The 20,563-nt window shown below is 44.2% G+C and overlaps 3 protein-coding genes across 3 annotated transcripts in view; 2 read left to right on the top strand and 1 right to left on the bottom strand.

Moving 5' to 3' along the window:
- The window catches only part of LOC136426948 (NLR family CARD domain-containing protein 4-like), a 44,404-nt gene that overhangs the window by 22,971 nt on the left and 870 nt on the right, over positions 1-20,563 (top strand). The gene's annotated exons all lie outside the window — the stretch shown is intronic.
- On the bottom strand, positions 1,498-4,267 carry LOC136426936 (uncharacterized). Its single transcript, XM_066415659.1, has 4 exons — positions 4,101-4,267; positions 3,090-3,231; positions 2,644-2,776; positions 1,498-1,592 (listed from the first exon to the last, which is right to left on the bottom strand). The coding sequence occupies exons 1-4, from the start codon at positions 4,136-4,138 to the stop codon at positions 1,498-1,500; spliced, it is 408 nt and encodes a 135-aa protein (XP_066271756.1). The 5' UTR covers positions 4,139-4,267.
- Positions 15,081-20,396, top strand: LOC136423872 (NLR family CARD domain-containing protein 4-like). Its single transcript, XM_066412253.1, has 5 exons — positions 15,081-15,138; positions 15,307-15,567; positions 15,970-16,020; positions 16,817-19,610; positions 20,269-20,396. The coding sequence occupies exons 1-5, from the start codon at positions 15,105-15,107 to the stop codon at positions 20,330-20,332; spliced, it is 3,204 nt and encodes a 1,067-aa protein (XP_066268350.1). The 5' UTR covers positions 15,081-15,104; the 3' UTR covers positions 20,333-20,396.

Below are 20,563 nucleotides of genomic sequence, written 5' to 3'. Positions count from 1 at the left end.
CTTTGGTATCATTCTCTTCATCTATTTAAGTCCAACTTTACTGCCCAGAAATATGTGATTCAAACCAATGCTTTACCTTGATGTGGCCTTACTTTGGCTACCCCCCTCCCCACCCTACTCCTACCTTGCACCCAAGTGACAACAAGTATAAAACTGTAACAGTCATAAACCTTAATCCATTAGAGGACCTGATAATGCAACATCAGTTAGATCAGCCAGATATGCACTTTTATGGATGGTTTCAAAATGATAATGTTAATACCACATTAAATTGTGTTGATGGTTCTTTAGAATTTGAAAAAAAAAGCACTGTTATTAATGAACTGGACATTAAAACAGAGGTTTCAAAATGATAATGTTAATACCACTGGTGACATTAGATTGTGTTGGTGGCCATGGTTCTTAGAATTAAAAAAAAAAACACTATAATTTCTAATGAACTGGATCAACATGAAAACAGAGTCTGAGGAGAAAGTCTACCTTGGTTCACACAGTTTCAGGGAGTGGATATAGTCAGATTCAAGTTTTCCTCCAAGCCTTCTATTTACATCCTGACCTCTTCCTGAATTTCTGTTTCAAAATGTTAGAGAACATAGGAAATAAATTTGTATGGCCCATAAAGGGCACCTGATTAATCTTCTTAATATGTAACGGTCCATTGTAGACAAATTGCTTAAAAAACATCACAGATGAAGGTCAAATGACCGATGAAGGTCAACGGTACCAGCTCCTGTATGTAGCTCCAGCAGCAGCAGATAGACGGTTACATGTACATGCACACCCCCATGTTCCAACACCCCCTAATTTAGCCTATAAACCCAAACCCTTTACATGTACATGTACACCCCCATGTTCCAACACCCCCTTGGTCTATAAGCCCAAACCCTTTCCCTAACTCTAACTGCAGCAGATAAGCGGTTACAGGTACATGCACACCCCATGTTCCAACACCCCCTAATTTAGCCTATAAACCCAAACCCTTTACATGTACATGCACACCCCCATGTTCCAACATCCGCTAATTTAGCCTATAAACCCAAACCCTTTACATGTACATGCACACCCCATGTTCCAACATCCGCTAATTTAGCCTATAAACCCAAACCCTTTACATGTACATGTACACCCCCATGTTCCAACACCCCCTAATTTAGCCTATAAACCCAAACCCTTTACATGTACATGCACACCCCCATGTTCCAACATCCGCTAATTTAGCCTGGAGACCCAAACCCTTTTCCTAACTCTAACTGAAGTAAAGCGTGTTGGAACATTGAGCTGTTCGCAGTCAGGCACAGATGAAACACCGGCCAACTAAAGTTTGAAAGAGCTGACAAGATTTTGAAATCTTTAAGTTTTCAATGTCAAATACAGTCAAACATAGCTGTCGGAACATAGGGGATCATAGGGCTGCCCCCCTTAAACATCGTGCCCTTCAAATTTTAAACAAGTCATTCCAGATTTTAAGTGGCCGGTGTTTGATGAAGAACGGACAATCTAATCCCAGGTGCCTGTTGCGGCGACGACCACGGCGGGTTCGAAGTCCTTGCTGTTCTTGAGCTGGACAGTCCACAGGTCCTGGGGCACGACCACTGTAGAACAACGGGGGAGGGGGGCGGTGAGGTCAGGTGGTTCAAGGTCATTCAAAGTCAGCATAAAGGCTGCATCGTCTGATCCCAATTTGTCTACAAAAAGTATCTAATAAGTAAATAACTAAAGAAGATGACACGTACAGTCAAACTTGTCCATCCAACCAACTCTATCCTACAACCAACTCTTGTCAACAACCACATTCAGACAGTCCCGTCCGATTTTACATAGTAAGTGAACTCTTTCAAGCAACCAACTGCAGGCTTCAACCAGCAACCACTTCCTCATGGGCCTCAGGGGTCATAATGTGCAGATTTGACACTCCATTCAACAACAAAATGATTGACAGCGGCAATCAGTCCAGCGAGCATTTCAATAAAAGATTCTACAGTCGACGGCAAGCTTGTGTTTATGTAGCAACAAATGTAGAACAAAGTGAATTTGAATGTAGCATCAAATGTAGAACAATGGAGACATGATCTCAATGTAAACATTCATTGTAAGTACAACAAATTAAAGGTTTTGTACATGTACCCGAAAAATCTTTTGTTATGTTAACGTTTATTGGTAATGTAATCGACAGTGCATTGTAGTCTTGTAGACAACAACAGTTTAGTTTGTTTTTTCTTGTATATACTGTATTTCTTCACTTGTCCTGTAATTTTATATGCATAACAGGCAGATAAGTGCTATACGTGCAAAGTATTTATGCAGCCTCATTTATTCCCACTAAATCAGCAAACCGACCCGAGTTTTATCCAACAGCCAACTCCAGTCAACAACCATATTTCCTTGGTCCCTTGACTGGTTGTTGGATGCAAGTTTGACTGTACATGTTTCCCCTGGTTTGAGCGTGACGTCGATGGGTTTGCAGGTGGTTTTACAAACAGAATACGAGCTGGTTTGTATCAGAAATAGTTAAATGAACGAACGTGTATACGTACATGTTTCCCCTGGTTTGAGCGTGACGTCGATGGGTTTGCAGGTGGTTTCACAAACACACAGAACCACACACACACACACACACGTGTTAGTGTAACAGTGGATACGTACATGTATCTCCTGCTTTGAGCGTGACGTCAATGGGTTTGCAGGTGGTTTCGCAGATGGGATCCGGTTCCAGCCGGTACAAGACGCTGCCCTTCACCTGCGCCAGCCACACCACCGAGTGCTCCTCAAATGGCAGCTACGGAAACACGGAACAAAAAGTCTTCAATCATGTGGTTCTTTATTTGTTTATTACAAATATGAATGGATTGAAGGGTCAGAGTGAGTGAGTGAGATAATTTACCAGCACAAAGTGTTTGATGGACTGTCCCTTTGACATGAAGACCTAGTGAGTCCGGGAGCGAGTATGTGAGTGAGTGAGTGAGAGTGAGTATGTGAGAGAGTGAGTGAGTGAGTGAGTGAGTGAGTGAGCGAGTGAGTGAGTGAGTGAGTGAGTGAGTGAGCAAGTGAGTGCATGAGTGAGTCAGTGAGAGTGAGTGAGTGATAATTACCGGCACGAAGTGTTTGATGTTCTGTCCCTTCGACACGAAGACCCAGTTGGAGTCCTGAGACTCGACCATGGGGGGCAGGAAGTATGGCCGCGTCCCGTAAAACTTCCGCATCTGCTTCACCCCGTCATGCTCGCAGTTCCTCCTGTAAAGCATCAAACACAGAGTTACTGTTAGAGGTTCCTCAAGCACAACTAGGATTTCTTCCTTACCAGCAGTACTATTACTAGATGAAGATTAGACATCCAGGTAATAAGATACGCCAAAAAAAGAGCAGTTACTCAAACAACTGGATATGGGTTTCCTTTCCTTTCCAAAATCATATCCAGTTGTTTGAGTAACTGCTTTTTTTTGGGCATTACTAGATGTTGGTTCTGCACACCCTCGTTAAACCAGGACCCCATATCGCTCCACGTTACATCGCTCCCCTTTCGCGAGCGATGTAACGTGGAGCGATATGGGGTCCTGGTTTAACGAGGGTGGTTCTGCATTGAGGAATATGAATTAAGGTGCACTTCTTGTAGGTCATGCTTCCAAGTTTTACATTCGTAGGCACATGTATTTTTGTTGGTCAGCAAGAGAGGGAGCAGAGAAACCAAGAAAGGGGATGATTCAGTACCCCATCTGCGGCTTTCCTTGTGGCTTACGGCAAGAAGTACACATGTAACTTCAGCGAAACTAACAGTTTCCTTTCACACAAGCAAGTTCTTTTTCTTACAATGAACTTGCAATGTCTTGCAATAGCCTGTCTGCTCCTTTTCTCAGGGCTTAGCTATAAGATGAGGAGCACATCCCAACATCATACTTGTCTGAGTGTCAAGTTGATTTATCAGATAAAACAGACGCTGGACTCACCACATAGCGTGCCAGTCTGCCCTGTCCTGTGTTATCATACTAAAGTTGAAGTTATCAGATAAAACAGAAGCTGGACTCACCACATAGCGTGCCAGTCTGCCCTGTCCTGTGTCATCATACTAAAGTTGATTTATCAGATTAAACAGAAGCTAGACTCACCACATAGCGTGCCAGTCGGCCCTGTCCTGTGTCATCATACTAAAGTTGATTTATCAGATAAAACAGAAGCTGGACTCACCACATAGCGTGCCAGTCGGCCCTGTCCTGTGTTATCATACTAAAGTTGATTTATCAGATAAAACAGAAGCTGGACTCACCACATAGCGTGCCAGTCTGCCCTGTGTTATCATACTAAAGTTGATTTATCAGATTAAACAGAAGCTAGACTGACACCACATAGCGTGCCAGTCTGCCCTGTCCTGTGTCTCAGACAGCAGCACGGAGGGGTGTGCGGTGGACAGGGACTTCTTCAGGCTGCAGTGGAAGTCACAAACTCCTGACGTCAGGAACTCCTTCTGGGTCGAGAACAGCTGTGCAGGACACACATATTTCATCATCATCATCATCTTGCATACCCCCATATAACCCCGCGAGGCGCAAAGTAGGGGGGGGGGGAGGTTCCAGGCTAAGGCGGGCAGGCCTCCAGCCTGGCACGGTAAGACTCGACTGTTGGAGCCGTCACAATGGTGCCAGGCAGAGCATTCCACTGTGGAATGGTGCATGGAAAAAATGCATGCTTGTATGAATCTGTCCTAGCATTAAGTGTTTGAAATTTGAGATGGTGATTCCCCCTGAGCTGGCTTCAGTAGACTGTGTTTATATTGATATGATTATTAACTAGTATTTATTTATTCATTGCAAAATAGCTTGGGGGCCCTAATTCAACTTTGACTTTAGCTTTATTTGAATCCACAATCAGCTTGACATTTTTGTTAGCTATTCTTCATGTGGTCTGTTATGCTAGGGTCACATTTCCAAGGCGGGGACCGACCAGGCTCTTTCAGGGAATAACGAATAAAAAATGCATATCAAGAATATACATAATCTAATAGTATGGAGTAATTTTTACGTTTCTTGTGTGCTTTGCTGTCTTCTATATCATATTTCTCGTTCCCGCAAAGTACCTGGGCAGGACCCGCTTTGTAAATTTGACCCTAGCGTTGCAAATTCATGTAGTACATGAAGACAAAAGCAGTGACACTTTACAGAGCTGCAGTGCGAAGTGAACCAGTGAGTACTGCCCTGAGGAAGGTGACAGATGGTCACTGAAACGTTGGTGGAATAAATCACTACTAGTACTAGTAGGTGGTTGTGTACAAAGAGTCTTTTTATTCGGTGACTTACCGGCCTGATGAAACTATTGAACGATGAAAAAAATTTGTTTCTGTTATCGTTCAATGTCTAAGGGCCACACCAACTTGTGTAATACTATTGATTGAATATCTGTGTATTGTTCCAGGGAACTTGCAATACATGTCAAGCTTGAGACCTGAGTGCACCCACTTGTAAAATATGAATGGATGAATTTGCTAATTTTTTGGCCTTTTTCTAGTCTTTTTATCAAAAACATCTGCCTTCAAAACTGAGTCGTCCAACGACATCTGTCTGAGCTGCAGTACGAAGTCAACCAGTCAGCATTGATCTGAGGAAGGTGACAGATGGTCACCGAAACGTCGGTGGAATGAAACACTTGGTTGTGTACTTGGCATATGTTGAGACTTTTTATTCAGTGACTTATCAACCTGATGAAACTATTCAGGGGGTCAATACATGTAACCCTAATCCAACCCTTGCTCTTCTCCTAATTCTAATTCCACGTAAATGCAGCACGTATCTGGCACTTATTTGACAAGGCATTTATTTAGCACGACATCGTCCCTGTGGTGCCGCCAAAATTGCCTTCAGGTAGTTCTCTTTACGGAACAGTCCATTTTCTCAAGCTTGCAGGAGACGATGTTAGGTTTTATTTTATCTTCGAACAACTACACTGGTTGGAATCTTGTGAATAATAGCGAATACTTCTGAATCAGTATATAATAAACACAATGTGTATAACGTTATTTGTTGATTTTGCTGAGATTCTCCTTTTTAGCCTTAGAATAAGAATCGCCCCGATTTTCCAATAAACTGTTCCAAACCCAACATGGCGGTAGGCTAAAGTAAAAAGTTCCCGAAAGTCGGCTCCAAAAAGTTGATGGAAGTTTTCAGACGACATCCGTGAAGAAAGTAAGTACAGATCCCGTCTGTCGACTGTTCAGGGTTGTAAGATCCACCAGATATGTGTGATTTGTCAGTGATGCCGTGTTGATAAAGAAAAAAGAGAGAACAAAATTGCTAAAGAAGTCTAAAGTGTGCAGCATAATCTAACGGGACTTTACTTTAGACTTTGGACTTCTGGTGAAATATATTTATATAGTATGAATAACAGGCACGTCACAGCGTTCTGTCCCCGGCGCAGCACGGTTTCAGGAAGGGTCTGTCCTGTGAGAGCCAGCTGGTACTCACCCTCCAAGACTTGGCCAACAATCTTGACCAAATTACACTTACGTACACATAGACGATGCAAGGAAAGAGCTCCGCGGTTTGGGGCATGTGATGTCTTTAATCTGTGTGAAACTGCTCCATAGTAGAGGCTTATCGGTTGTACAAGACATCAACGGCCAAAGACTGTGGTCTTGGCAAATACAAGCTGTAGTGTATTACGTACAGTGAAGTTACACAATTCTATACATTCTTGAAAAAATTGAAATAGCAGCAAGGGCGGGATGGTGGTAACATCGAGCGGGAGGCGAGCCCAGCCGTGCTGTTCAGCACGGCGGATGCCGCAGAATGGAGGCCACGAGTGGAGGTCAGAGGTCGCTTCCTCCAGCGTAATTCCCTACGATTGGTCCAGACCAATCCTACTATAATTACACTTACGTACACATAGACGATGCAAGGAAAGAGCTCCGCGGTTTGGGGCATGTGATGTCTTTAATCTGTGTGAAACTGCTCCATAGTAGAGGCTTATCGGTTGTACAAAGACATCAACGGCCAAGCCGAAAGTAATGAGGGCCCCAAAACGCGTAGCAGAAAATGTAGTAGGTCGTAGTGGTATGGTAAAACTAATTGAAAGAGTAGCTAGATAATCGAGTTCAAGCAAAAAACAGTCCAGGGCTGGTGAAGGATGCACCGCAGAACGTCACCGGGCACTGTCGAACAGCGTAGAGTCAGGCCGGAAAAGGTGCATCGGCGTGGAAAACTCTAACTTGAGTACTGTGAAGTAGGCCATGGGCGGGCACTGGGAGTCTTCGGTACGCAGCTGGAGCTGATTTTGTTGCACTGACAATCTTTCTGTGCAAAACTAATCTATTCTAATCTACTCTACTCTACTCTACGAAGTGAGTCAAAAATTGCGGAGCTTGATCCCAGGCTGGTGACGATCTCGCTGCAGGGCACTGCCGCGAACTCCAGGTCGGCCCGGAACGTTAAGTCGCGTCGCCGTGGAATGGGAGTCCTGGGAGTCTTGAGTACGCTGCTGTAGATGCCCACCGCAATTTTGAAGTCCGTGTAGGTACGGGAGAAAAGAGGGAAAGGCGTGCGATGAGGAAGGACCGCTCGTGGAGGCTCGTCGCGAGAAGAAAGATGGCTGCTAAAGTCCCGCAGTTGTCTCGCGAGACCCCGCATAAATGGCGTGAAGTGGGGTGGGGAGGGGGGCTGTCGTTCCGATCGCTGTAGGCTCTCTGTGTAGACGTTGTTGTAGCACAAACTCAGGATCAGGCAGGAACGGGTGTGCAGTCCCCGGCTCAGGTGAAGAAGAAGCTCGCTTCAGGACGCCGCCACGGATTACATGACAGTGCAGAGACAGCCGAAATCAGTCGTCGGGTGGAGCTCTGACTTATTAGGACTGCGAATCCATGTGTGGGCAACGCCACTGGGAGTCCATTTGCACGCTACGGCAGTTCAGCACACCGCGGCCCTGTCTGAGTCCGCGTCGGGCCTGGCAGAGTCGTGCGCCTCGATAGCTGGGGGACGTCGCACGGTAGGTTGACACTTGCTTAATGGAAGCTCGAGAGGGGAAAAGTTGCCGACCGGAACATCGAGCGGGAGGCGAGCCCAGCCGTGCTGTTCAGCACGGCGGATGCCGCAGAATGGAGGCCACGAGCGGAGGTCAGAGGTCGCTTCCTCCAGCGTAATTCCCTACGATTGGTCCAGACTCCAGACCAATCCTACTATTAACAAACAGGTCGATGTCGCGGTGCTTGACTTTAGCAAGGCATTCGACACCGTGCCCCACAAGCGGCTGCTAAGCAAGCTCGAGCACTACGGCATTTCTGACCTTCTTCAGTCTTGGTTTAGGGCCTTCCTAACAGAGAGAACCCAGAGGGTTGTCTTTGACGGCGGAACATCTAAAGCTGTCAGGGTCACCTCTGGAGTCCCTCAGGGTACAGTGTTAGGCCCTTTGCTCTTTCTACTGTACATTAACGACCTCCCCAGCTCCGTAGATTCACACGTTCGATTATTTGCCGACGATTGCTTGATTTATCGAACTATCGGCACGCCTTCTGACGCACAAGGTCTACAGTCTGATCTTGATGCACTAACAGATTGGCAAAATCGTTGGCTTATGTCGTTCAATCCCTCTAAATGCCACATCCTCCATATCACCCGTAAAAAGCACCCCATCCTAACTCAGTACTCCCTAAGTGGAGAAGCCCTCACCAGTGTCAAGTCCCACCCCTATCTTGGAGTACAACTGTCCGATGATCTGCGGTGGGACACCCATATCAACTACGCCACTAGCAAAGCCGGCAGGGTACTAGGGGTCATTCGGCGCAATTTGACCCATTGTCCATCTAGGGTCAAGGCCACTTGTTACAAAGCGCTGGTGCGGCCCCACTTGGAATATAGTGCCACCGTCTGGGACCCGTACACCACCAAAGGGATACAGGCGGTGGAGGCCGTCCAGCGCAGGGCCGCCCGAGTGACTCTGAATGACTACCGGCAGACTAGCAGCGTGACACAAATGCTCAATGACCTGCAGTGGACCCTTCTCTCTGAAAGGAGGAGGAACGCCCGTCTCACCTTTTTCTATAAGCTAGTTAATAACCACATCAATATTAATACAGATAGTCTACTGAAACCAGCTCAGGGGCGCACCCGGGGAAGCCACACGCTCAAATTCCAACCACTTTACGCCCGAACAGACTCATTTAAATATTCTTTTTTCCCTCGCACCATACCCGAGTGGAACGCCCTGCCTGGCGCGGTTGTTACGGCTCCCACCGTTGAGTCTTTCCGCGCCAGGCTGGAGGCCTGCCCGCCTTAGCCTGGGACCTCCTCCCCCCCCTACTTTGCCCCTCGCGGGGTTATCTGGGGGTATATTAAGTTGAAGTTGCTTGCCCGGGTCACGTGGTGAGATCTCGGGACCCGTGAGATCTCGTGACCTTGGCGTGACTTGACATCAGCCTCACTAAAAGTTTGAAGTTTAACCAGAGGAGAACATTTGTAAACAAACACAAATTATGTACACGGGGAGGTCAGGTTTTTGCTGGGTACATATCGGAAATGTTTTTTCTGTGCATGTCAGGAATGTACTAATCTATCGACAGTGATCTCGTGGCACATTTGGACCTGCGGATTCTTATCGAAATAACGAATGCCAACAGTTAACGGCACTTTTCCTCTGGACTCTTAATTTCCAACATAAAGTCCATTGTCTTCAGACATCATTTATCGGATTTTATACGTGGGTTACCATTTCCCACGGGGTTCCCATGCCTGTTGTCTAGGTAAAAAGTGACAAATATGGCAGAGGGGATTGCCCTATTTGGATGTGGCTTAATGGCTTAACACCCTGACATGTGGCCTTGGCATACTAGTATATTGGTTACCATCAGGGGTGTCCAAGAATTCATACGAATTTTAAGGAATACATACGATCCATTACTAGACACATACAATCCTTACGGAATACATACGATCTATTACGTGGAATACATAACGTTGGGTAACCTAAATTCGGGATTTTTCCGATAATGGTTGACTGAAATCAATCTAGCAGAACAATAAACCATCCTTTTTTTCTATTATTCTGTCAGTATCATGTACTATCTTTGCACTAATCATATATATTGTAGATTTTGTCTCTAGTCGTGCTGACACCATAATATTTCAACTTGAAACTACCGTCTGCCGCACGTTCAATGACGGTGCTGTCAGACAGGGGGGCACATTAATTCGGGAGAGAAGATTCGTCTTGAATATCTTACCGCTAATCACATTTTATACAGCAGCTATTCGTTCCATCCTTGGCTTGAGGAGAGTGCTATGGATATAGACGTGTCCAAGTAAAAAAAATACACGAAAAAACGGCCGTACCGCACACATCAGGCCTTTGCTAACATCCCGTTTGTTGAGTCGGTACCGGTAGAACGTCACTCAAAGTCGATCCCCACCGTCATGGCAACGTGTAACGTTACATTATTCATGGCAAGTAAGCTGGATGCCGTAGCAATGGTTATACTGCTATGTCCATGTGTTCCTTGTTGTGTTAGGAGCAAACTTTGAGGAAAATATCGTCTTCAGTCCACTATCACACGCAACATTTAGACAAAAAAGTATTCCTCACGACCTTTTGTCGTCTGCTTGACGACATGATTCTGGGTAACAATATGGCGGCGGGAAAATACACGTGCCGTAGGTTGTAGCAACAGAGAGGAGTTTTGATGATTGATCACACTTAGAATCCAGTTGCAGGTTAAAAAAAGAGATTGTAATAAGTTGTCTTGTAAATAATTGTGTTTAGCAGGCAGGAGATGTGACATTTGTCTTATAAACCAGCGAACAACCGAGCAGTGTGAGTCTCCCACGAAGCCCCCAGACTCTGTCAATAAGGGACGGAGAGTTTTTGACGTCGCCAACTTCTAATGTGTGGTTATCGAAGCTTTTCAGACAGTGTTCTGAATACGTTAGTCTGTCAAGTTTGCATTTCTAGCGGTATTACTGATGTTGCATCTAGCACATATCCCTAAATACCCCGTTTTCGAAAAATCCCGACTTTAAGTACCCCACGAATTTAGGTTACCCAACGTTACATGTATTCTTACTAATTTGGAGAAATGTGCCTGGATCACGTGACGGCAAATTCAATATGGCGGACTTGGGATAACCAGTTCTTCGTACGATATCTTGGCTTTTAAGAGGTTGATAATGGCGTATCTCATCCGGTTAAACTCTAAAAATCTCAAGCTACACTGAATTTAGACTGATGTGGGCTTAGACCGACTAGGAGAACAAGACAGAGCTAGATTCGGTGCTAGTGCGATGGCAACAAATTAGTAACAGGGCTCGAAATTCATATTTGGGAATAGGTGCGCTGGTACACCCAACTCAAAAAATTGGGTGCACAGAAAGAATTTTGGGTGCACCAGATAAAATAAAGTTGAATGTTCTTCAGAACATAATTACAAAGTTTAACGCTGTTGCCTTTCTTAAGAACTTCAATCTGTAATTCTATAGCTAACTTCAAAATTTCAAACAATACATTGAATAAAGTACAGCAAATAGTTATCATGCTGTTTTTTGTACTTACATTTCAAGAATATTCTGTATACTAGTGTACAATAGTACCTTAAACTTTAGGCTACAAAAATATATAGGTGCACCAGTGCACCCACAGTCAAAAATTAGGTGCACAGCTCCAATTTTGGGTGCACTGGGTGCACATGCACCCACTATTTCGAGCCCTGAGTAAGGATCGTAATATATTCCGCGTAATGGATCGTATGTATTCTGTACAGATCGTATGTTTCAGTGTAATGGATTGTATGTATATTGTAAGGATCGTATGTTTCTAGTATACATAATGGATTGTATGTATTCCGTAAAATTTGTATGTATTCCTTAAAATTCGTAATTATGTATTCATTAAAATTCGTATGTATTCCGTAAAATTCGTAGGTGTTCTGTAAAGTTTGTATGAAGTCTTTGGCACCGGTACCCCTGACCATGGTTACTATAGATTGACGTCACACCCAAGACAACCACTTGGTCGTTGCGGACTACATGTAGCGTGGTGTTGTTGCATATGCACATGTACATATTGTATTCTTTTAGCTGTAGTATCAGTTTTTTTTTAATCTATGGTAATAGTGGTAGCTTAGCATAAGCAAGTTCACGGCTGCTACTACGCATGTGCAGTGAAGGCCCCCAAGGCGTTAAAAAAAACACGTTTGGGCATTGTTATGCAAATCGAGATAATGTCGAGACGAGCAAGTGTTTATAGGCCGGGGGCCTTCACCTTTGACACCGCACACGCGTAGTAGCAACTGTGAACTAGCTTATTCTGAACATGAAGGAACAGTGCTAAATAAAGACTAGATTTTCAAACAGAAAACTTCAGAGTAGAACGCTGACATTTTGTTGTGTCAATAAAGGTTTATTACTGTTGACTAAAAAAATCAAAAGGAACAGGACTTGCGTAGAATCGGGAATAGGGAATAGTCCGGCTTTAGACTGACGATGATTGAATAGTTGACTGTTATCATCAAGATGTCTCTGGCGACGGTATTTTTGGGCTGTCTAAAGAGGATCGAACATGGACGTGCCATCCTTCAGCAAAAGGCCTGTGGTTGCTTTTCTGTGTCTAAAGAAGAATTGTCTCTGGCGACGAAAGTGAATGATATGCGAATAAGCGTGCAGCGTGCTGTTTCCTCATGGTCCAGGAAGGAAAGTTTCTATAATAACATTTTCTTTGTAAACATGCAATTTTTTTTTTGCAATGAAACAGATTGTTCTCATCCGAAACTGCTTATTCCTCGATCCCTGTGACATGCCTGGCGGCGGCCACGAATGCCGGGTTCAATCCCAGGTATTGTCCGTTTCTGTACCAGACTAAGTCTCTTTGAGTCTTTCTTTGTTGACTATATGTACTCTGCATCTCATCTGCAGTCCCGGCAACAGTTGTTGCAAACAGTTAAAACTTCATCTTTTGCATGATGAAAAGAAGCAGTTCTCCAGCCAGGTGTTGTGTTATTTGTTGTAATCACACACCTTTCTGTTTCAGGTGTTGTCAGTCTAGTTTTAACCTCACACCTGTCTGTTTCAGGTGTTGTAAGGCTAGTTGTAACCACACACCTGTCTGTTTCAGGTGTTGTAAGTCTAGTTGTAACCACACACCTGTCTGTTTCAGGTGTTGTAAGGCTAGTTGTAACCACACACCTGTCTGTTTCAGGTGTTGTCAGTCTAGTTGTAACCACACACCTGTCTGTTTCTGGTGTTGTAAGTCTAGTTGTAAACACACCTGTCTGTTTTAGGTGTTGTAAGTCTAGTTGTAACCACACACTTGTCTGTTTCAGGTGTTGTTAGTCTAGTTGTAACCACACACCTGTCTGTTTCAGGTGTTGTAAGTTTAGTTGTAACCACACACCTGTCTGTTTCAGGTGTTGTAAGTCTAGTTGTAACCACACACCTGTCGTTTCAGGTGTTGTAAGTTTAGTTGTAACCACACACCCATCTGTTTCAGGTGTTGTAAGGCTAGTTGTAACCACACACCTGTCTGTTTTAGGTGGTGTAAGTCTAGTTGTAACCACACACCTGTCTGTTTCAGGTGTTGTTAGTCTAGTTGTAACCACACCTGTCTGTTTCAGGTGTTTTAAGTCTAGTTTAAACCACACACCTGTCTGTTTCAGGTGTTGTAAGTCTAGTTGTAACCACGCACCTGTCTGTTTCAGGTGTTGTTAGTCTAGCTGTAACCACACACCTGTCTGTTTCAGGTGTTGTAAGGCTAGTTGTAACCACACACCTGTCTGTTTCAGGTGTTGTAAGTCTAGTTGTAACCACACACCTGTCTGTTTCAGGTGTTGTCAGTCTAGTTTTACCCACACACCTGTCTGTTTCTGGTGTTGTAAGTCTAGTTGTAAACACACCTGTCTGTTTTAGGTGTTGTAAGTCTAGTTGTAACCACACACTTGTCTGTTTCAGGTGTTGTTAGTCTAGTTGTAACCACACACCTGTCTGTTTCAGGTGTTGTAAGTTTAGTTGTAACCACACACCTGTCTGTTTCAGGTGTTGTAAGTCTAGTTGTAACCACACACCTGTCTGTTTCAGGTGTTGTAAGTTTAGTTGTAACCACACACCCATCTGTTTCAGGTGTTGTAAGGCTAGTTGTAACCACACACCTGTCTGTTTTAGGTGGTGTAAGTCTAGTTGTAACCACACACCTGTCTGTTTCAGGTGTTGTTAGTCTAGTTGTAACCACACCTGTCTGTTTCAGGTGTTTTAAGTCTAGTTTAAACCACACACCTGTCTGTTTCAGGTGTTGTAAGTCTAGTTGTAACCACGCACCTGTCTGTTTCAGGTGTTGTTAGTCTAGCTGTAACCACACACCTGTCTGTTTCAGGTGTTGTAAGTTTAGTTGTAACCACACACCCATCTGTTTCTGGTGTTGTAAGTCTAGTTGTAACAACACACTTGTCTGTTTCAGGTGTATTAAGTCTAGTTGTAACAACACATCCATCTGTTTCAGGTGTTGTAAGTCGAGTTGTAACCACACACCTGTCTGTTTCAGGTGTTGTAAGTCTAGTTGTAACCACACACCTGTCTGTTTCAGGTGTTGTAAATCTATAGTTGTAACCACACACCTGTCTGTTTCTGGTGTTGTAAGTCTAGTTGTAACCACACACCTGTCTGTTTCTGGTGTTGTCAGTCTAGTTTTAACAACACACCTGTCTGTTTCAGGTGTTGTAAGTCTAGTTGTAACAACACACCTGTCTGTTTCAGGTGTTGTAAGTCTAGTTGTAACCACACACCTGTCTGTTTCAGGTGCTGTAAGTATGGTTGTAACCACACACCTGTCTGTTTTAGGTGTTGTAAGTCTTGTTGTAACCACACACCTGTCTGTTTCAGGTGTTGTAAGTCTAGTTGTAACCACACACCTGTCTGTTTCAGGTGCTGTAAGTCTAGTTGTAACCACACACCTGTCTGTTTCTGGTGTTGTAAGGCTAGTTGTAACCACACACCTGTCTGTATCAGGTGTTGTAAGTCTAGTTGTAACCACACACCTGTCTGTTTCAGGTGTTGTAAGTCTAGTTGTAACAACACACCTGTCTGTTTCAGGTGTTGTAAGTCTAGTTGTAACCACACACCTGTCTGTTTCAGGTGTTGTGACCTGGTGGAGTCATCATGGCTGAAGGACAAGGTGTAGCAAGTCACTCAGGTGAAATTGCAGATGAGAAATGTTGTTTCTGATATAAGAAATTCTGTATATGATATGTATATATAAGTTGGTGAACGATTGCATTGTTAACATTGTCAGCAGCAGTATTGTTGAACAGGCTGTATTGTGTTGATGGCAAATGATTATATTTTTATGTTGCACACACAGGTGTTCGTAGCTACTTCTTTTCCATCAAGGAAAAGGTGAGCTCAGACTGGAAGGACCTGGCCTTCCATCTTGGGTTTGAACAACCCGACATCGACAACATCGATGGGAGAAACCGAGATGACAAGTCTCGCTGTATGGACCTGTTGGAGGAATGGCTCAAGCGTAACGGAGAGAGAGCCACCATAGGGGTCCTGATGGAGGCTCTGTCTGAGGCAAACCTGCAGAGTGTTGTGGACGGTCTAAGGAAGTTCAAACTTCAAGGTAAGAAATGTGTATTTCCGTGCTACATTGTCTGTTCCTGAAATGTTTTTATAGTTCTCCCTTTTTTAGCACAACATTTTCACACAATATAGTCCACACATTTTTTATGCTTTTTTTAGATGATTTAGAGGTTGCTTAGAGTACAGTATATCTTCTTTTCTAGAACCTTCTTTTCTCTACTTACAGGTACCTTATATCCTCACATTGATTAAAGGGTGTTTAAAGAAGCTGTTTGCAAGAGTAAGAATCAAAAAGTTTCACTTTTCACAGAACCCAAAGTCTTTTGGACCATTATTCCCTTATAAGTTAGAAAGATGATCGAAATTGTTGCCTTTCATTTTATTATTCTTAGTAGGAAAATGCTGCATATACATATAGTAAGTCAGTTCTATCATCTTCCAGAAGTTCCAGTTCCAGTTGGAGCTGCAGGAATGGAGCCTTTTTCATTGTCAGGTATGAATCAGACTATTGTACTTAGACTTAGACTTAGATCCTCTAGGCCTAGTGGCACATCGGGCAGCAAGCTTCCTCCATTCAGTACAGTTTTGGGCCAGGACTTCTGCTCTCCTCAGGGTAACCCCCAGTTGGTTAACTTCAAAGGTCCTTCTGTAGCATCTATCGCCATGTAAGTTTGGGCCTTCCACGTTTTCTTTTCCCCTTGTCAGGTTGCCAGTACAGCGCTGTTTTAGCAAGCGTCGTTCCGCCTTCCAAGCACAATATTGCCCTGTGTACTTAACTCTTCTTTCTGTGATGGTGGTGCTAAGGGGTTTTGTCCCCCTCCTAGCCTGTTATGAACTTCTTCATTTTCAATTTTATCTTTAAGTTTGTAATTTATTATCATATATCCTTCTGAGTCACCACTGTTGGAATGCATCAAGTTTTCTTTTCATTTTTGCTGTAATTTTCCACGTCTCACTGGCATACAGAGTTAGGGGAGTACTACTGATTGTACTAACTTAACTTTGAGTTTTCTGGGAAGACTTGTAGAATGATTGAATTAAGAAAAATGATAGTAAAGCTATGTCATCTATGTCTAGATCTTTTCTAGCAATAAGTTTTGTGAAATACCCGGTGAACTTTTTTATAAATAACATTAAACTGCTTGACCATTAGGCAGAAGGTTTGGTGAGTTACGGCATATCGAGCTTCAAAACTTCTTCTTTCAACAGTTCAGGCTGACACGGATTGGCCTCTTTAATTTTGCACTTTGCCTATCAATAAGTTTGAATTTGTGTCCTTTCTATTCCAGATGTGTTCCAGAAGTCTGTGAAGAAGTACTATGAGTTGAAACTGTCTCACTTTAAGCCTCTGAACTGGAATGACAACTTCACACTTAGCCTTAGTAATATCTTCACCCAGTTAGAGTTGGTACAAACTAAAATGGAAAAAGAAAGAAAAGAACTGAAGTCATTAGATGACCTGTTTAACCCAGAAGTCACAGGACTGTATACAGCACCAAGGTGCATTCTGATTGAGGGTGAAGCCGGAGGGGGGAAGACAACGTTTCTGTCCAAAGAAGCCCTAGATGCCATCTCACAGAAAACAGAGCTGGGCAGACGGCACGACATCGTCCTGTTGATCCGACTCCGGGAGGTGAGAGAGGGGGACACCATAGAGGAAATTGTGCTGGACCAGTGTGTATCCAAAAGAAAACACATCAATTTAGAGTCCATTGAAGCAATCCTAGAGACAAATGAGTCCTGTGTGCTCTTCCTCCTAGATGGGTATGATGAGCTGCGGCCTGAGGCCAGGGCAGCCGGGCAGGCCATTCCCAAACTGCTGTCTGGCAAGATGTACCCCAACAGTACGATTGTGATCACCTCCCGACCCTCAGCAGGAGTGCAGCAGTACACCCGGCCAGATTGTCACATACACATCATGGGTTTCTCCCATGGACATGTGGTGAAATACATCAGGCAGTATTTCACTGTTGTTGGGAAGCAAGAACTGACAAAAACACTTGCTGTACAAGTCAAAGATAACAACCTTTTGAACACTTTAATCTACACACCAATTTTTCTGATGTTTGTCTGTGTGCTTTGGGAGGAGGACCAAAAGATGGTGTCTTCTGGAACAATGACGGGGCTGTACGACAACCTGCTGACATGTCTGGTTAGAAAGTACTGTAAGCGGGAAGGAGTGGACATGCCAACAGAAGGGCTGCCTACAGAGATTGCTGAGTCATTATTGCAGTTTGGCAAGTTTGCGCTAGAGGCACTGCTGAGGAATGAGACCCTGATTGATCTTACAGAAGTGAATAGGGAGAAGGTTAACTGGAAATTGCTGTTAAAGCTGGGTGTGGTCTCCTTGGAGGTTTCGTCCTCCAAAATACATCCAAGGGAACAGCTAAACTTTTCCCACAAGACCATGCAAGAGTTCCTGGCCGGACAATATGTTTCTCATGCTCTGTTGAACCAAGACATTGAAGAGTTTATTCAGCTCACCTCTGTAAACAAGGCGCTTGAACTCAGTAACCTGCTTCAGTTCACGTGTGGCTGTGACTCACGGGCAGCACAAGCTGTGATGGAGGAACTGAGCAATCTTAGTAAGAAGGAGTTTTCACATTTACGACCAGATGACTTTCAGGAAGTCAAGTACATGAAGCCCCACCTTCCTGTAAAGCCAGAGATTAAAAGATCACTTGAAACTTACAGGAGGTTCTTGATTCTCTGCCTGGATCTTCTGAATGAAAGAAAAGAGCCGGACGTACTGCAGGCTGTGAGCAGAGCCCTGCCAGTTATCATCATGGACCGCTATAGACACAGGAAACAACATGCTGCTCTGAAGTATTACTTGGAAAACATCCAGTCTACACATCTCCCTGATAGAATGATACTAGAGTTGTCCTATGTTAATAGGTCAGAAGCTCTTCAGTACCTGGAACAGATGTTCACCTCCCCCATTCCCGACCTGCGGTTGGACCTGAGACTGAACCTTGTACCATTTCACTCACCTGATGAGACAGCCAGGCTGGTTTCAGTTCTGAAGAATGTTCCTGGTCTGAGGGCACTGTATCTGTTCAACACATTCCTAACACCATCATCACTCCAGCCACTTGTGCAGGGGTTCAGCCACATGTCTCTGTTAGAGGAGCTGCATCTTTCTCACAACTTTGGCCTTGGTGATGCTGGGATGGAAGTTCTACAGGTTGGGCTGTCCAGTGTTCCACACCTGGCTGTACTCCGTCTTGGAGGGGATATGTTGAGACCAGGAGTTGGCATGACAGCTGTGGGCATGTCATCCCTGGCTCCCTACATGCGCTGCCTAGTGGGACTGAGAGAACTGGATATAAGCCGTAATAAGATCGGTGACGCTGGGCTGGAGTCTCTCATTGCCGTCCTCCCCATCTTCACTGCCATGCAGGTGTTGGTCCTAGAGCGGATCGGTATCAGCCTCACAGGCATGCGCACACTGGTCCCTGCACTGTGTCAGCTAACCAGACTCATCAAACTGGACATTAGTGGTAATGCCATAGGAGACCCTGGGCTGGAATGCCTGGCTGCTATCCTCCACCACCTCACAGCCATGAAGGTGTTGGTTCTCAGTAACACAGGTATCTGTGACAGGGGAATATCATTCCTGGTCAAAAGTCTGCCTCACCTGGTGCAATTACAGGTGTTGAGTGTGAGCCACAATAACATAGGGGACTCAGGGATTGTCTCACTAGTGCAAACACTCTGCCAGCCCAGCAGTTTGGACATGGAACAAAACCCACCTGGTGACAAGAGTCTGACCACAGCCCCTCACTATAACAACACACTACAGGAGCTGAACATCGGGTGGAATAGTGGAGTAACAGGAGCCGGACTGGGGAGGGTCGCACAGCTCATCAGCGCACTGCCGGCACTGACCAGCCTGAACATGTCTGGTCGCCTGTACACACCTGCACACCTGTCTGACACCGCTGCCATGGCTCTGGCCGAGGCTCTACCCAGACTCCCTGCCCTGGAGCGGCTGGACCTGCGGCACATCTCCATGGAGCCTGCAGGGTTCCAGGCTGTGGTGCAGGCTGCTGAGGAACACACAACACTGGAGTCGCTATTGTGAGTTATATCGGTTATCCTATGGTATACTGTACCAAGAGTATTTCAGAAACATTTCAATGGTATAAAATGTTTTGAATTGTTTGAATTGACATTGAATTTAAATGTGTGAGTTGACTTTTGCTACCATACAAGTCTAAGCCTATCTGCACTGTGGATGAAACACCCATACACACATGTTCTAATATTATACAACAACAAGTACGTTTGTGAATATTTGTCATCCGGGAAATTGAAGAATAAAATTATGATTCAATCTACATTGTATACCACAGGATTACAGTATGAACTTTATATCAGACCTTTCAAGTGTCCACCTGACACTTTTGATCAGTAAAATACTGTAATCTATACCGCTGGATAACTGTATGAATGTATCAGTAATATGATGAAACATGTCAGGTGGACACTTGAAATGTCTGATAAGTTCATAATGTAATACAGTGGTATAGATTGAGTTACAATTTTATCATACTACGACAGAATACCTATTTTGTATGTACCAATTTTTAACTGTCAAAGAAGCTACTTTATATAATATATTTGGAATGGTTTATTCACCACAGCAGTTTTACTTCCATGCTCTTTAGTGAAAACTGTCATATAGCAATGTGTTTTGATTAAGTAGGCATTTCTGTTTTCCTTTCTCCATACACAGGTACTCTAGGCATGGAGTTCCTGAGGAAGCGGACACCACAGCCATCTGCCTGAAGCTGATCTGAGTCCCCAACATGGGGATCTGTTCTGTACATTGTCTCAGCTCAGGTCAGCATACTGTATTTCTTAGGTAAATTAGTAATGTCAACATGTTGGGACCATTGATATAGATGTGATTTAGTTTCCATTTGAGACAGTAAAAGCTGCCAAATACAACATAAACTTGTATTGTATTGATGCTCAAACCAAGTGCAAGAATTTAGAATTTTAGCTCTTCATGAACAAAAGAAAACAAG

This window comes from Branchiostoma lanceolatum, chromosome 1 (assembly GCF_035083965.1).
Source record: "Branchiostoma lanceolatum isolate klBraLanc5 chromosome 1, klBraLanc5.hap2, whole genome shotgun sequence".
Taxonomy (NCBI): domain Eukaryota; kingdom Metazoa; phylum Chordata; class Leptocardii; order Amphioxiformes; family Branchiostomatidae; genus Branchiostoma; species Branchiostoma lanceolatum.
This window is presented reverse-complemented; position numbering and strand designations above follow the sequence as displayed.

Excerpts from the sequence above, each read along its gene's own strand:
- LOC136426936 (XM_066415659.1), bottom strand. The coding sequence starts at position 4,138 with ATGATGACACAGGACAGGGCCGACTGGCACGCTATGTG. Across the intron at positions 3,232-4,100 it reads GCCGACTGGCACGCTATGTG|GAGGAACTGCGAGCATGACG; the intron begins GTGAGTCTAGCT and ends GATGCTTTACAG. Across the intron at positions 1,593-2,643 it reads GCTCAAAGCAGGAGATACAT|TGGTCGTGCCCCAGGACCTG; the intron begins GTACGTATCCAC and ends GTTGTTCTACAG.
- LOC136423872 (XM_066412253.1), top strand. The coding sequence starts at position 15,105 with ATGGCTGAAGGACAAGGTGTAGCAAGTCACTCAG. Across the intron at positions 15,139-15,306 it reads AGGTGTAGCAAGTCACTCAG|GTGTTCGTAGCTACTTCTTT; the intron begins GTGAAATTGCAG and ends TTGCACACACAG. Across the intron at positions 15,568-15,969 it reads AAGGAAGTTCAAACTTCAAG|AAGTTCCAGTTCCAGTTGGA; the intron begins GTAAGAAATGTG and ends ATCATCTTCCAG.